This window comes from Centruroides sculpturatus, unplaced genomic scaffold (assembly GCF_000671375.1).
Source record: "Centruroides sculpturatus isolate CEXI.00-Female unplaced genomic scaffold, Cexi_2.0 scaffold21, whole genome shotgun sequence".
NCBI lineage: Eukaryota > Metazoa > Arthropoda > Arachnida > Scorpiones > Buthidae > Centruroides > Centruroides sculpturatus.
The window spans coordinates 1041934-1057465 of NW_019384490.1; the positions used below are offsets into that span (position 1 = coordinate 1041934).

The following is a 15532-nucleotide window of genomic DNA, read 5'->3' on the forward strand; positions in this document are numbered from 1 at the left end:
TTTAGTGCAGTTCTAAGTAAAAATAATAAAATAACCAAATCTACTGCCATTTTGAGTTTTAAAATTGATTTTTTCAAGATGAATCAGTCTAGGCATTCATTTGATTCTTCTTTTTTCGAATTGCATATTTGGGAAAACCTGGTTCAAGTGAATGAATTCAAAACTTGGTTAATGTGATGATGATGATATTCATTCAGCTCATTGCATAATTTGCCAAACTTCATTTAGTGTTAAATACATTGGAATTACAGCATATACAAAGCATGCCGATTGTGAGAAGCATTTAAAAAAAAAGTCCATTTTTTCATTATTCCCCCTTAGTCATTTGGTGCGTCGGCCAACAAAACAGTTTTCGAAGATGGTGACCTTAGATGACGTAATGGGATAGTTTTTTTTATTTTTTGAGTAAAAGGGAATTAGCTGTAATCTGTTTGGGTGTAGTGTTGCAATATTAACTGTATCTGCAATGAGATTTCAAATTTATTATCTACTACACAGTAAATGCATGCCATGTAAATGGAGAATTTTTGGGTTTCTTTTGAAAGATCAATTCTGGATTTCCCAATTGTTTTCCATTCTTAAGCTTGATGTTTATTAATTAATGAATATATCATGTTTGTAATGTAAATTGTTAAGTTTTCTAAACTAAAATAAACTTTAGAAAGTATTCAAAATAATCGGAATTAGGAGTTTTCAGCAGAATTGAAATTGGAAGAAATTTTGGTATTGTCCCATCATTAGTTAAAACATCTTAAAAACTAACATTATTAAGATGCTTTAACCACTTGAAAAATGTTTGTTTTTTTAGTGAAATGTGCCAAGAAAGTTATTGCTAAATGTAAATTCTTATAGCATTTTAGCAAAAATACTAGTGACAGCTTAAATCCTGTTCACAGGATTTTAATAGCATTCAAAAATATTGATTATTTGAAAGGTTTTTATTATATCAATTGATATAATTTTTTAATATTTATTTCAGTAGGAAGAAATGGCTCTGGAAAAAGCAACTTTTTTTATGGTAAGTGAATTAAATATTAAATAAATATATAAATTATTAATTTTTTTAAGTTTTATCAGTTTTTAATTTAAAACATATGTGATTTGTTATTATTGTAATTTATATTTTCTATAAAAAGGAATATAGGTAATTCTATAAAAGGGGAAATTTTGAATAATTTGAACAATTATGAAACAAAAATTTTTAAAAATACAAAAAACCTATTGCCTGAAAATTGTCATATGTAGACAGTGTTACCAGATTATACTTGTGTGTCTAAAGGAGAGGGATGTGTCAAAAGAAATTCTGATAAAGGAATTCAAGAAGATACTTTGAAATTTGGAAACTTTAACAAGTTATGGATTTAGATCTGAATGTGGAATTCAGCTAAGATGACCAGACGTTTTGCTTTCGGCAGGATACTCCCAATTTTTAACAATTTGTCCTGCATCCTGCAGCATTTTAAAAAAGCCCTGCATTTTGGAAAGATTTAAGTTTTTGTCAATTATGTATCATAAACTTATGTTTTATGTTTAAGATTCATAAAGATTATTTTGTATCACACATATCAGTACCAAGGTGTGTGTGAGCATCAGAGTTAAAGAATGCACCAACAAAGCCATTTGTGTTGTACTGACAGAAAATGGTTTGGGGTGCACAGCTGCAGCCGTGGAGTAGCACGTGTTCACAGGCCATTTAAATGAGTGAACATTTTGTTTGTTTTATGTTATGTGTGCAGAGCTCTTGTCTGTCGTCGCCTTAGAAAGCTAGCGACTAGCAAGAGTAAGCACATCAGTTTGCATCGTTCTATTGCTAGTGGTGGGGCTGGGGTTCATTTTGGTTATGACAGTATTATATAATAAAATAATCAAGGCAAATTCAGAGGAAAAGTAATACAAGTTATTATTATTATTATTATTATTTAGATCATAAATCACAATTAAGTGTTGAGACTTTGAAAGCCATATTATGTGTGAAATAAAATTTAACAAATTCTTGAGAAAAATTTTTTGACATTTTAAACAATAGGAATGTACTAAAAAAATGTACTCAAATTTGAAATATGCAAAAGAATAAAGAGTTTTTAAAGATTTATAATAGTATATATATTTATTATATTTGTAAATTTTACATATGTTGAAATTTAAAAAAATATAATACAGTACAATTTTTGTGTTCTTTGGTGATAAAATTTTGTTGCTCTAGAACAATTTTTTTTCAACAAGACAATTACTTCCCCTGTCAATTTTGTCCCACTTCACCAACGTTAAAATTTGGCCACCTTAAACTAAGCATGTTAGTTTGTCAAACCCTAGAAAACAGAATTAGTAGCTATCATAAATTGTGTGAAAAGACAAAGAAGGTACATTTGTTGAAACAACTCTTGACAAATGCTTTTTTTTAGAAAGTAGCATATTCATTTTCCAATTGTAGTTAGTTTTTTAAATAAATTTTCATTATTCTTTAAATTTCTATCACTAAGTTGGGTAAAATGTACTTTAAAGGCTCAAGTTAAGTCTTCAAATGAATGTTCCAAGACATCAGGGATTAATTATAACTTTTCCTGTTGATTTTTAACCAATAGGAAAAAAATTTACTCACACGGAACCAATTTATGGTATGGTAACATCGAAAAACGTCGAAAAAACAAACATTTTCAAACCCCTTCTGGGCTCTGCATCAGGTTCTAATAGTTTTTAGATTGGAAATTCGATTAACGATTGCTGTTTAATCGAATTTCCAATATGGCGTGATAACATCGAAAATGTTCATTTTTTCGATGTTACCACACTGTAAATTGGTTCCGTGTGAATAAATTTTTTAAGTTGGTGTGATGAGTAGTTATTCAATAGGAAAAATTATAGATTTGATAATTTTGAGATATATGATAGACTCATTACACAAATTCATTGATTTATAAGAGATTTTCAAAAGCATCTCCTTTATTAGCATAATGAACCAAGTGCTCTTGACAAATTGTGTGCCACACAGACAATTTATCAGGAGTTTGTGATCAATGGCCTTGGGATCCATTTGCTACACACTTTCCTATACTCAAGGTCATCATGCTTAATATCATACTCAGAGCCATGACTCATGTTGAATTCTATGGTAATTTCATCAACAGTAACTCACCTGTTGTTACAGATTCACTGTTTAGTCTGCTGTTTCACTGTTTCAGTTGCTATGCAAACTGGTCTCCATATAAAAGTTTATCCTTGACATTATGTCTTCTATTTTTAAATCTTTCCACTATTCATACACTTCCCTGACTTAATCAACTGTCTCCTTACTGAATCTTCATTCTGCTGTTTTACTTCCTCTGGCCATAAAAAACAAATGACTCTATTGCTCTTTCATAGTATAATTCGACAATGGAGCAGCCATGTTATGCAAGCTATTGTGCAGGCACAATTGTCACTATATGGCATATTACTAAGGAGTCATTTTGTGTCTTGCGATAAGATTTTTGCAGTGCATATATCTCATGAATTTTAGATTAAATTCATGTCTGTAAATCTGTATGTCACCAGTTCCTTTTTTAGAAATTCTTGAAATTTTAATTGGATATATTTTTGTTTTTTAAAAGGATTTTTTTTAACTTCTGGCAACCAGTAGCATAAAAAGAAATGTCAGTCTCCAAGAAAGTGTAGTCTGGAACACGAGTTAAATAAATGGTGGTTCCTTTTTGGACAGACTTTGTCTTCAGAAAATTAAAATTTCTGTTATTTAATGACTTTATACAGTTATAAACTTTATGTAAGTTAATACATTAATTAATAGAAATAAAATTGAAGCCATCGCTGTGACCTTATTGATAGCATGAGATGATAATTAGCAGACTTTTTTATGTCTAAAATATAAAATTCTTTATAATGAATAGTTGTGCAATTTTTTTCTGAAAAATTATTTAAGAAATGAACATTTTTTTGCAAAAGGATGAAATGTTTTAGAGTTTTTGACTGACTTTATGTCAGTCAAAAACTAAAACAGTTTATTATTATTATTATTTATTTATTTTTTCTTTTTTGAAATGTGACCATATTTTTATGATGATTTGAAATACATCTTTTCAATGTTAATATTTTTTATTTTATAATAAGTCTACAGAAAAATATGAAAAATAAAGGAAAATAATGTTTATAAAAGGATGATAAACTTCTATTTATTTAGCTATTTAATCAAGACAATTCAGAAAAAAATTATAAATGCAGTGTATTAATTTGCATATTTTTGTGCAGGAAACAAATTAATATTTCATTTTAATAGAAGTTCACATGATATTTCACCCATTAATTAGTATTGGAAAGAGTTTTGAAATAAAAACAGGTTTCTTTTTTTGGTTTTTTTTAAAGCTCTGTTTTAGCTTTTTCCATAAAAATCTAAACTGTGGTTCAGTCAGTGCGACCAACATATCCTTACTGCAGGTACTGTACATAACTATGTAAGTAGGCAGAGAGTAACAAATGACTGAACTGAACAGAAACAAAGTAAACAATTAGGGTTTCTCATTTCCCGGGAAATTTGCCTCCAGCGGGATTACGGGAAAAATAATTTCTTTTCCCGGGATCCCAGGAAATTCTGGGATGAGATAGTAAAATAGAATTTTATATGAATAAAAAAGATCATACAGGAATATCATAAGTTTGAATAATTTAATTTATTTTCTAGTAAGTAACTAAAAATATAGGGCTAATCTCGCCCATACAGACACGCTAGGCTCAATTAATTTATGTTCTCCTACATTATAAGATGAAAGTAAAATAAAGTGTTTCATTGAGAGTTTTAATGATTATGAAAAAAAATACTATTTTATTTCTAAAGATGAAATAAAAAATAAACTAAAGTGCAATGAGTGATATTTACTTTCAGCAAGTACTCTGCTGTTCAATGATGCGCAAACACAATACATAGATATTACATGAACTAACAAGTAGAGACTTGTAAAACATAGGTGGTAATATGCAGCATGAAACCTCAAAATTTCTCTCTTAGGTGAGTCTTCAAGATTCAACTTTTCGTATAATAAATAATAGAAAGAAAACCTGACATGATAAATTATTATTGAAATGAGAGATTTCCCGGAAAAATAAAATTTTCCAGGATTTTTCTCGTAGAGAATAAACGGTGGGAATCCCGGGAAAGAAACCCTATAAACACTATATAATTTCACTTTTAAAAACATGGCCTTCCTATTTTTTCTTATGATAGTGTAAAATTCAAATTGATGTTATTGACAACATATCTGCCCAGTCCTGCTCCAGATTTATCTTTATTTGCAGACATTTCTCAATTATTAACTAATTAATTTGAATTATCGTATATCTGCACAGATAAGATGAGGTATAAATTTTCATCGAAGTTTTATAGTTTTAGCATATATCTGTCCTATAAGATGACCCCCAAACTATCAACGACTTATGAATTTAGTTTAGATCAGCGATCATCATCTGGATAATAACACTGTATAATGTATACAAAATTATGTTCTATTTGTAATTTTTTGAAAGAACTTGAAATTTTATATTCTTGCATCTGACAGCACTGCCTTGCAATTGTTGCAAACATTTGCACTGATTTGAGCATTCGGGTAATGACTTTGACTATTCACAAAAATGTCATATGGGTTATTCTATTTTGTGGACATACCCTACTCTCTATTAGTAAATAATTACAGTTTTTCTGTTTTTTTTATAATGACAGATACAAAAATATATAAGGTTTTTTATAAGGACAGATACAAAAAAAAATTACAGTAGATTGAAATTTATATAAATTTCAATCTGTCCTATAAGACAACCTCAGATTTTGGGGGTCTTTTTTATGATTCAACTATCATCTGTGCAAATATATGGTAATTTATTATAAGATGATAGTTCTGTCTACATTTAATGCCAAATTATCTAATAATTTCAATAAATTAAGAGCTTTGATTATGTTTACATTTTAATTTATTATAAATAGCTATGTTTGAAAAGCTATGTTGATTTCTAAATTATTTAATCTATAAAAAATTTTTTTAAATCTTTAATTTTTCCAATTTTTATTATTTTTTTTAAAGAATAAAAATGAAGTAAAAAACTAATAGTTAAGAATTAATATATAAATTTATAATATAGTTTACTATTACTAGTTACTATTACTTTTAACTTCATCATATAATATTTATTATTATTTTATTATGATAATTATAAAATACTATGATTAAAAGTATGTATTCATTAATATTTCTTATAAATAAAAACCTTAATGAATACTTACAAATTTTATTTTATTTATTTACTATAAATGTGAATAAATAAAATAAAATTTGTCCAATTATCATCNATGAAAAAAAATACTATTTTATTTCTAAAGATGAAATAAAAAATAAACTAAAGTGCAATGAGTGATATTTACTTTCAGCAAGTACTCTGCTGTTCAATGATGCGCAAACACAATACATAGATATTACATGAACTAACAAGTAGAGACTTGTAAAACATAGGTGGTAATATGCAGCATGAAACCTCAAAATTTCTCTCTTAGGTGAGTCTTCAAGATTCAACTTTTCGTATAATAAATAATAGAAAGAAAACCTGACATGATAAATTATTATTGAAATGAGAGATTTCCCGGAAAAATAAAATTTTCCAGGATTTTTCTCGTAGAGAATAAACGGTGGGAATCCCGGGAAAGAAACCCTATAAACACTATATAATTTCACTTTTAAAAACATGGCCTTCCTATTTTTTCTTATGATAGTGTAAAATTCAAATTGATGTTATTGACAACATATCTGCCCAGTCCTGCTCCAGATTTATCTTTATTTGCAGACATTTCTCAATTATTAACTAATTAATTTGAATTATCGTATATCTGCACAGATAAGATGAGGTATAAATTTTCATCGAAGTTTTATAGTTTTAGCATATATCTGTCCTATAAGATGACCCCCAAACTATCAACAACTTATGAATTTAGTTTAGATCAGCGATCATCATCTGGATAATAGCACTGTATAATGTATACAAAATTATGTTCTATTTGTAATTTTTTGAAAGAACTTGAAATTTTATATTCTTGCATCTGACAGCACTGCCTTGCAATTGTTGCAAACATTCGCACTGATTTGAGCATTCGGGTAATGACTTTGACTATTCACAAAAATGTCATATGGGTTATTCTATTTTGTGGACATACCCTACTCTCTATTAGTAAATAATTACAGTTTTTCTGTTTTTTTTATAATGACAGATACAAAAATATATAAGGTTTTTTATAAGGACAGATACAAAAAAAAATTACAGTAGATTGAAATTTATATAAATTTCAATCTGTCCTATAAGACAACCTCAGATTTTGGGGGTCTTTTTTATGATTCAACTATCATCTGTGCAAATATATGGTAATTTATTATAAGATGATAGTTCTGTCTACATTTAATGCCAAATTATCTAATAATTTCAATAAATTAAGAGCTTTGATTATGTTTACATTTTAATTTATTATAAATAGCTATGTTTGAAAAGCTATGTTGATTTCTAAATTATTTAATCTATAAAAAATTTTTTTAAATCTTTAATTTTTCCAATTTTTATTATTTTTTTTAAAGAATAAAAATGAAGTAAAAAACTAATAGTTAAGAATTAATATATAAATTTATAATATAGTTTACTATTACTAGTTACTATTACTTTTAACTTCATCATATAATATTTATTATTATTTTATTATGATAATTATAAAATACTATGATTAAAAGTATGTATTCATTAATATTTCTTATAAATAGAAACCTTAATGAATACTTACAAATTTTATTTTATTTATTTACTATAAATGTGAATAAATAAAATAAAATTTGTCCAATTATCATCATCTATACTCAATTTTTATGTAAAATAAACAGTTATTCTATATTTGTTCCCTTAAAAGATTTTTTGCTAAAGAATCAGATGCTTACTGACAATTATCGTATGTTGTTTATGCACGAATCAAATAAGAGCAAATATTACATTTTTATTTAAAATATAATATATAATATAATATTAATATTTATATATTATAGGGTGTATTTTTTATCTTGAGACAATGAAATAACTTATTGGATTTCATTATTTTGGGAAAAAGGTATAGACAAAAGTTGTAGGGTTTTGAAGGGCCAATCAATTGGTGACCTTAGCCTTGATCTTCAAGGTCATTTGAGGATCACGTCTTTTTTTTTCATTGGGAACACATATTTTTGATCCTGGCAATGGAAACAGCGAGAAATTTCACAACCGGATATACCTTTGACCTTGTGGTCTAGGTTAAAGGTCGAGATTATTTTAAGGTTTAAATTATAAGCTTTTTCTAATGGGAAACCATACTTTTCATTAGTGGAATAGACAGGGATGTAAAAGTTACATTTTTGCATGACCTTATTACTTTGACCTTTAAAAGCATTTACTACTATTAGCACTACCTAAAAGTAATGATGTGGATGTAGTAGTTTTCTTCTCCCTTTGAGGTTCTTATTTTCAGTAAGTTCCCTTGCCTCTCACTATTGCAGTGCTTGTTTTCAGTGAGTCACTTTACTTCTCACCATTGTTTGAGATGTTGGTGTCAGGGAAAAGTTTTTAACAAATGTTCAAAATGATTCCATTGCACTTCGGTGCATTTGTTGAGCCACGCTTGAGATGACCTTCAGAGGTCAAATTTGGGGTACTGAAGGTCATGGCTGATTGTGAAATTTCCCACTCTTTCCATGTAAATGTAACTTTTACTTCCCTGCCTATTCCAGTAATAAAAATTATGATTTTCCATTAGAAAAAGCTTATAATTTAAACCTTAAAATAATCTTGACCTCTGACCTAGACCATAAGTTCAAAGGTATATCTGGTTGTGAAATTTCTCGCTGTTTCCATTGCCAGGATCAAAAATATGTGTTCCCATTGAAAAAAACAGACGTGATCCTCAAATGACCTTGAAGATCAAGGCCAAGGTCACCAATTGATTGGCCCTTCGAAACCCTACAACTTTTGTCTATACCTTTTTCCCAAAATAATGAAATCCAATTAAGTTATTTCATTGTCTCAAGATAAAAAATACACCCTGTATAATATATAACTAGTAATTTTATGATTTTTATAGTTTTAGAAATAATTACATATTAAAATAATATATTAAAATATTTTTATTTTTTATAGCTATTCAGTTTGTTCTTAGTGATGAGTTTTCTCATTTAAGACCTGAACAACGACAAGCTCTTCTTCATGAGGGTACTGGACCAAGAGTTCTTAATGCATATGTTGAAATTATCTTTGATAATACAGATAACAGACTCCCAGTGAGTATTTTTGTTTTTATATTGATAGTTTTAAATTAAAAATTTATTACAAAGAGTTATTTAGTAAAAGCTTATATTAGTTAAAACTTTTAAATGGAATTATTGATTGATTATGTGACCTTTCGGGTCAGCACCTCTTTAGTGCCCTGTCAGGATTGACACCACTGTGTTTATTAGAACACAGAAGCCAAGATGGCAATTACTACGTAACACCGTTGCACGAGTGGTCCCATAAGTGGACAGACGGATTAGTAATGTCAGCCGATTGAAAGACAGCATGTGGAAGTGACTTGAACTACAATTAACACTTAATAAGGATTTAATTAAAATATAAATTGGATAAGATACAGAGGTTCTAAGTTTTTTTGCAGAGAGAGAGAGAGAGTTCACATAAGGTTTGCGTGGCGATAAATACCTTTTGTAACATATATCCCAATCAGGGTTGTGTAGAATCGTAGAACCAGGTAATAGTTTGTCTTATAGCAGGGATGGCCAACATGTAGACCATGGTTGACCGATCGACCGCAAAGCTTTTGAAAGTAGCCCGCGAAGCTAAAGTTGAACAATTTGCTTTCACTTAAATTAATGTTTAAAAATCTTAATTTGATAATTTATTCTTACAATAATAGACTGTCTGTGCAATGTACCCATACTGTTTGTATTTATCGCGATGAACAATGCAAATGAATGTTAACACATGCTCATATAAAAATCCTAAAATTGTTTTCCCATATTCATAGTTGCCCACAGACTATATTTTACCAAAAAAGTAGCCCCTAAGGGAAAAAAGTTTGGCCACACCTGTCTTATAAGCTTTTACAGGATTTGTCCAAGGGTGAAATATCCAGTCAAAATGTCCTGTTGAAATATCCAGGCTCAATCATGCATTAACACAAAGAAAAGGTTTTTGATGAGGGTTATACTAACTCTTTGTTAACGGAACGGGTGATGACTTCTTTCCTCAGGAAAGACTAAACCGGTGACTGACTTTCTAGTGATATCCACGGACGATATTGGCCGTACAGAGGTTAAAAGACTATGAGAAAGCATCGGGTTGCTTTCGAGAATCAATAACAGGATATTTTCTCAGGTAGCTACAAGCAACAATTGTTATGCAACTCGAACAATATTAATATTAAAGACTAGTTCTAATGTAGGAACTTCTGCTATCTCACAATTACAAAATCATATATGAAAAATAAAGAAAAGATATTTTCTTGTAATTAAAAATATATTTACAAAAGAAAATATTTTTATATTTGACTTAAATTTTTTAAGCCTGAATTTTAATTTTAATCTTAGAATAATTCTTTACATCTACAAAAAATTATTTTAACATATCATTCATTTTCATTCATTATAAAGTTAACTTTCTTAAAATATTATATTATATAAATCACTAGCATATATCAGATTTTACAAATTTTATGAAATTAAAGTCTAATGATATTTTTCACTAATTTTTGATTTCAGACTTTGAAAAATTCTTAAACCTTATACATTTAATTAAAATTATTTATATTTTCTTTATTTTTTACATGTTTTTTCATTACATTTTTTAAAATTCAGAATAAATTTTAATTATATTAATCTGAATTGTAAGATTTTATTTAATATTTTATTATTATTTTGTAAATAATATGTTTAATGGTCATTTATTAAATAATTATAGATTGATAAGGAAGAAGTGTCACTCAGAAGAGTTATTGGTTCAAAGAAAGATCAATACTTTTTGAGTAAAAAAATGGTTACGTGAGTATATCAGTTTTATGCAGATATATTTTATTAGTAAAATTTTAATTATTTTTTTTTGCATAAACTAGTTTTTAATTAAAAATATTTTAAGTTCTCAGATTTAGATTATTGATCTAATCTGGTCTGTATTTCTTTTAAATGCAAATGGAGTGCTATTTTAATTTGATTTCTGAGTGAATGGCTTTTTATATCTACTTTGACAGTATCAAGATTATAGTGGAATCTGGTTACCTCAATTTGGTTGGGAAAAAAGTTTGGACTTTGAGTTAAAAAGTTTAGAGTTATGGAGGTTTGGCTAAAAATTAAGATTTTGTGCATTGGTCAATAAAACCCACAAAAATATCATATGGATAATTTTGTGGGTTTTATTACATAGAATTTTGTACATAATAAAGGCATTGTGTTAATGTAAACTTTTCAGTATTGTCTAGAAACTTGAAAATGCTTAGTTGAATGGGTAAATATGCTACTGAGAAATGCTTTTCCAAATGGTTGATCTGTTCACTCCTAACTGTTCAGTAAGGATTTTTTTAATTGCAATATTTCATGCTTAGAATTGATCTGTTTATTATTTTTTATCACAAAAATCCACTCTACAATTGTTATATATTTAAAATTTTGCTGCAAAGGCTAAAATTTTTATAGAATTGGAATAATCATTTTTTTTTAATTAATTTATCAAAACTTCATTTATTTATTATGTCATTTAGTTGTAGAAATCACTCAGCCATCAAATAAAACAAAAAAAAAGTTTTGAAAAAGAAAACAAGTTTTGAATGGCAGTTACTGTACCTAAGTCACACATGCTGTCTGGAAGCCACCATTCCAGCTTGCTGTCACATGACATGATGTTTATTTTTAATCATATATGGTTCCCATACTTTATAAGGTTTTCATAGCTTTGTTTGATAGATGAACATTAATTATTTTCTTTGATTTAACTTGTTTGATATATTGTGCTAAAATATTATTCCAGCAACCAGTTACTTCTGTTACAGAGTGAGGTATTTTATTTTATTTAACAGAAAATTAAAATTCTGGAAAGTTTATGAAAATACTATATCAATACCATATTAGAGTTAACCAGTTTGATTTAACATTTAAATTCTTATGCTAGATGATTGGGGAAAGAAAATGACTTCAAGTAAATGCAACTTTAAGTTATTTCTGTTTGAGTTAACTAGGTTCCACTGTATTACCTTTATCTATAAAAACACTACAGTAAATTTTGAAGAATATTTGAGATTTATATTTATGGTGATGATAATAAAACTAATACATTTCTATTTAGTTGATTGTTTTTGTTACTAGTTTCTTTTAATGTACTAAGCCTAAATTTGGCTTTTTTCAGTAACTTCAATCACACAGGGATACATTAATTGATTATGCAGACTTTATTATTGTATTTGGAATTGCATTTTGGGTTTTATTAATAGATTAATAAAATAATAAAGTTTACCTAATCAATTATGTATCCCTGTGTAATTGAAGTTACTAAAAAAAAAGTCAAATTTAGGCTTAGTAAATTAAAATACATTTCTAATTAAAATATTGCTAATGAAACAAAAATCAATAATTGAAATGTAAGTATAATTATCAGTTCTGATCAGGTTCCTGCTTTTTATCAGTCTGTTAGTTAAAATACAGTTTAACCCGATTATAACGACATCGGACGTAACGACAACCCTAATATAACGTCAAATTTTTATTGGTCCCACAATTTTACTATACTAGATAATGTTAACAAACCCACTTGTAACGACATAAAACCCTGTTTTAACGTCATATTTGAAGCACTCTTAAATTTACAAAATTAGATTATAAATTTTATTTATCAAAGAAAATACCACGTGTTCAGTCCTAGGGTCAGAGTCCACTTCCTAGAACGATTGTGGGTGGTACTGTCACCACCTGATTTGGTGGGGTGAGATGCGCCACCCCTTTAAACGACGTGACAGTGGGTTAGTCTGCATAGCTCTCATACTCGTGTTGTAGTTTAGCATCAAATCAGGTAAAATGGCTAGCTTAAAAAGGAAAGCGTTAACATTAGACTGCAAAGTAGAAATAATTAAAGCAGTTGAAAGTGGAAGAAAAAAGGCAGATGTATGCAGAGACTTTGGTTTAGCAAATTCTACAGGTCTCGTAAAACTTCATCGGAAATAATGAACAAAATCTACGACTTAGAAAATGACATTGATAAACAATTTTTAGGTGAAAAATGCCTACAATCTAAAATAACTGACTTTTTTTAAGTGAATATTTTTATTGTTTCTTTTTAATTGATATACATTAATTTAACCTAAAAGTGAAAGATATTGGACTTCATGTCTATTGATAGATAAGCAAGAAACGAGAAAATTATCATCCAGGCGTTAATAACACCTGGATGATAATTTTCTCATTTCTTGCTTAATTTAACTTTTTGTTGCCTTTTGATTCGACATTATTCTCAAAACCGAAAGTGCCGCCATTATCGAAACTTGACAAATAAAAATTTTTTATAAAAAATAATTTTTGAAATTTTTAATTACATCGTTGTAAATTTAGACATAATAATGTAAATAAAGTTGATTTAAATATTTAGTTTGCACTTTTATACATACGATATTAAATTAGATGAATTTTATAATAGATTCTTAAACAGACTTGATACTTTTATGGGACTGAAATTATGACCCCGCAGATAACGACACTTGGTTATAACGTCAAAAAATTGCCAGTCCCATGGATGACCTTATAAGCAGGTTAAACTGTATTGTTAGTTGAATTGATGACATCAAATCTACTTTAATTGAAATTCTTTGATTGTATAAAATAAAACAAATGATTTTCAGAAATAATGCATTAAATTAATCTACAATGGCATTATTCAGTCAACCAAATACTGTAAATCAGTGATTCCCACCCAAGGTTACACACCTGGTTGTTTAGGGGTACAGGAAAAAATTAATAATGGCAGTTGAGTTATAAGAATATTTGGATTCTGCATTGAGGCCTTGGTGATGTCACAGCATGCTTAGTTTTAAATAAAAATATTTATCTGTGTCCTTACTCCATTGCTATTTATTAAATATCCATTGCTATATATTAAATCGAAAAATGTTTTTACACATAATTGTACAGTGCTGTATAATTGATTAAAGTGCCACTATTTGGATGAACACATAAAATAAAACTTAGTGAAAATGGGATGGGAAATAAAACATAGGAAAGTTGGCTGCCAGGGAGTATGAAAGTCAAAAAAGCTTAAGCTCAAGCTGAAATAACATTTTGCTCAAGTTAAATATTATTTTGCTCAAGCTGAAATATCATTTAGCACAAGCTGAAATTTTTAAACAAATAAATGATTAAGATAAAAAATTATACAGAACCGGATGAATACGAAGATCCTAATGAGAATCAATGAGGAAGCAAATGATGTTGAGAATTTCTTGCAAAAATATAGTATTTCAATATTTATAAATTATATTGATTAATTTTTTCCTATATAAATGGAGACATTGAAAAAACTAAACAATATTGGTAAACTTCAAAATACTCCAACTAGGAAATTAAACGAGTTAGAAATTGATTATGAATAACCAATTCTTTGTATTAAAACAATATCAACACGCTTTGGTGATAAAAAAAATAGTAGTTCTTAGGGATGGAGAATTGAATGAATTTCAAGTTTTTCTTCCTGATCGATTTAATAAAAACTTAAGGAATGAAGATTTAGATTATATGAAAAATTTTAAATTTGTATACAAGGGTATGAAAAATTGTGGGAATATGTATAAAGCTCATATTATTGAGTTTGACTTTTTTTATATTTACTTTTTTACTGTTATTTAAACATCTTTCTTTTTTGTGAGTTAATAGAATTTTTAGATGAAATATGTAGATGCCATTTTTTAACATTTAAATTTCTTAACTTTTTTTAATTGAATTTTAAAACATTTATCCTAATTTTTATTTTTAAACATTTTTGGGGAGAACTCTGATTTATATACTATTATTATTATTATATCCACTTTCTGCTATATTTATTTTGAGATTTTTTTTAAATTAGAAAAAACTACTTTTTCTAATTAAAAAAAGTGAGACAGAGAGAGAGTATACATTTTAGAATTCTGAAATAAAAAGTTTGCTCAGATAAATATTTTTGATATACAAAAATAAAAAAGAGTAATTTATTTTTAAGTTTAAAAATTTTTTGGTAATTCTATAATGACCAATCTTAAAAAGTATTGATTAGTAAATAATTAAAAAAAATTATTTGATGGCCAAATAAGTTAGATATTAAACTTATTTATTTTGATAGAATATTAGTTTAATATCTAATTTACATGTTACATATTATTAAGGATGATATTTGTAATAAAATTATTTACTATTATCACATGAATCTTAAAGATCTTAAAATAATATAGTAGAGATTTTTTGTTATAAATATAATTTCTTAATTTTTTTACATTATACCATCTTTA

At 27.5% G+C, this 15532-nt stretch overlaps 1 protein-coding gene across 3 annotated transcripts in view; it reads left to right on the top strand.

The window, feature by feature from the left end:
- The window catches only part of LOC111621758 (structural maintenance of chromosomes protein 3-like), an 89687-nt gene that overhangs the window by 16191 nt on the left and 57964 nt on the right, over positions 1-15532 (top strand). For 2 of the 3 annotated variants that reach the window (XM_023363994.1, XM_023363995.1), the window contains exons 3-5: positions 980-1018; positions 9169-9308; positions 10981-11060. In XM_023363994.1, the coding sequence (XP_023219762.1) occupies positions 980-1018; positions 9169-9308; positions 10981-11060 (259 nt within the window). The remainder of the gene's footprint in view (positions 1-979; positions 1019-9168; positions 9309-10980; positions 11061-15532) is intronic. The other variant, XM_023363996.1, reaches the window with a different exon arrangement.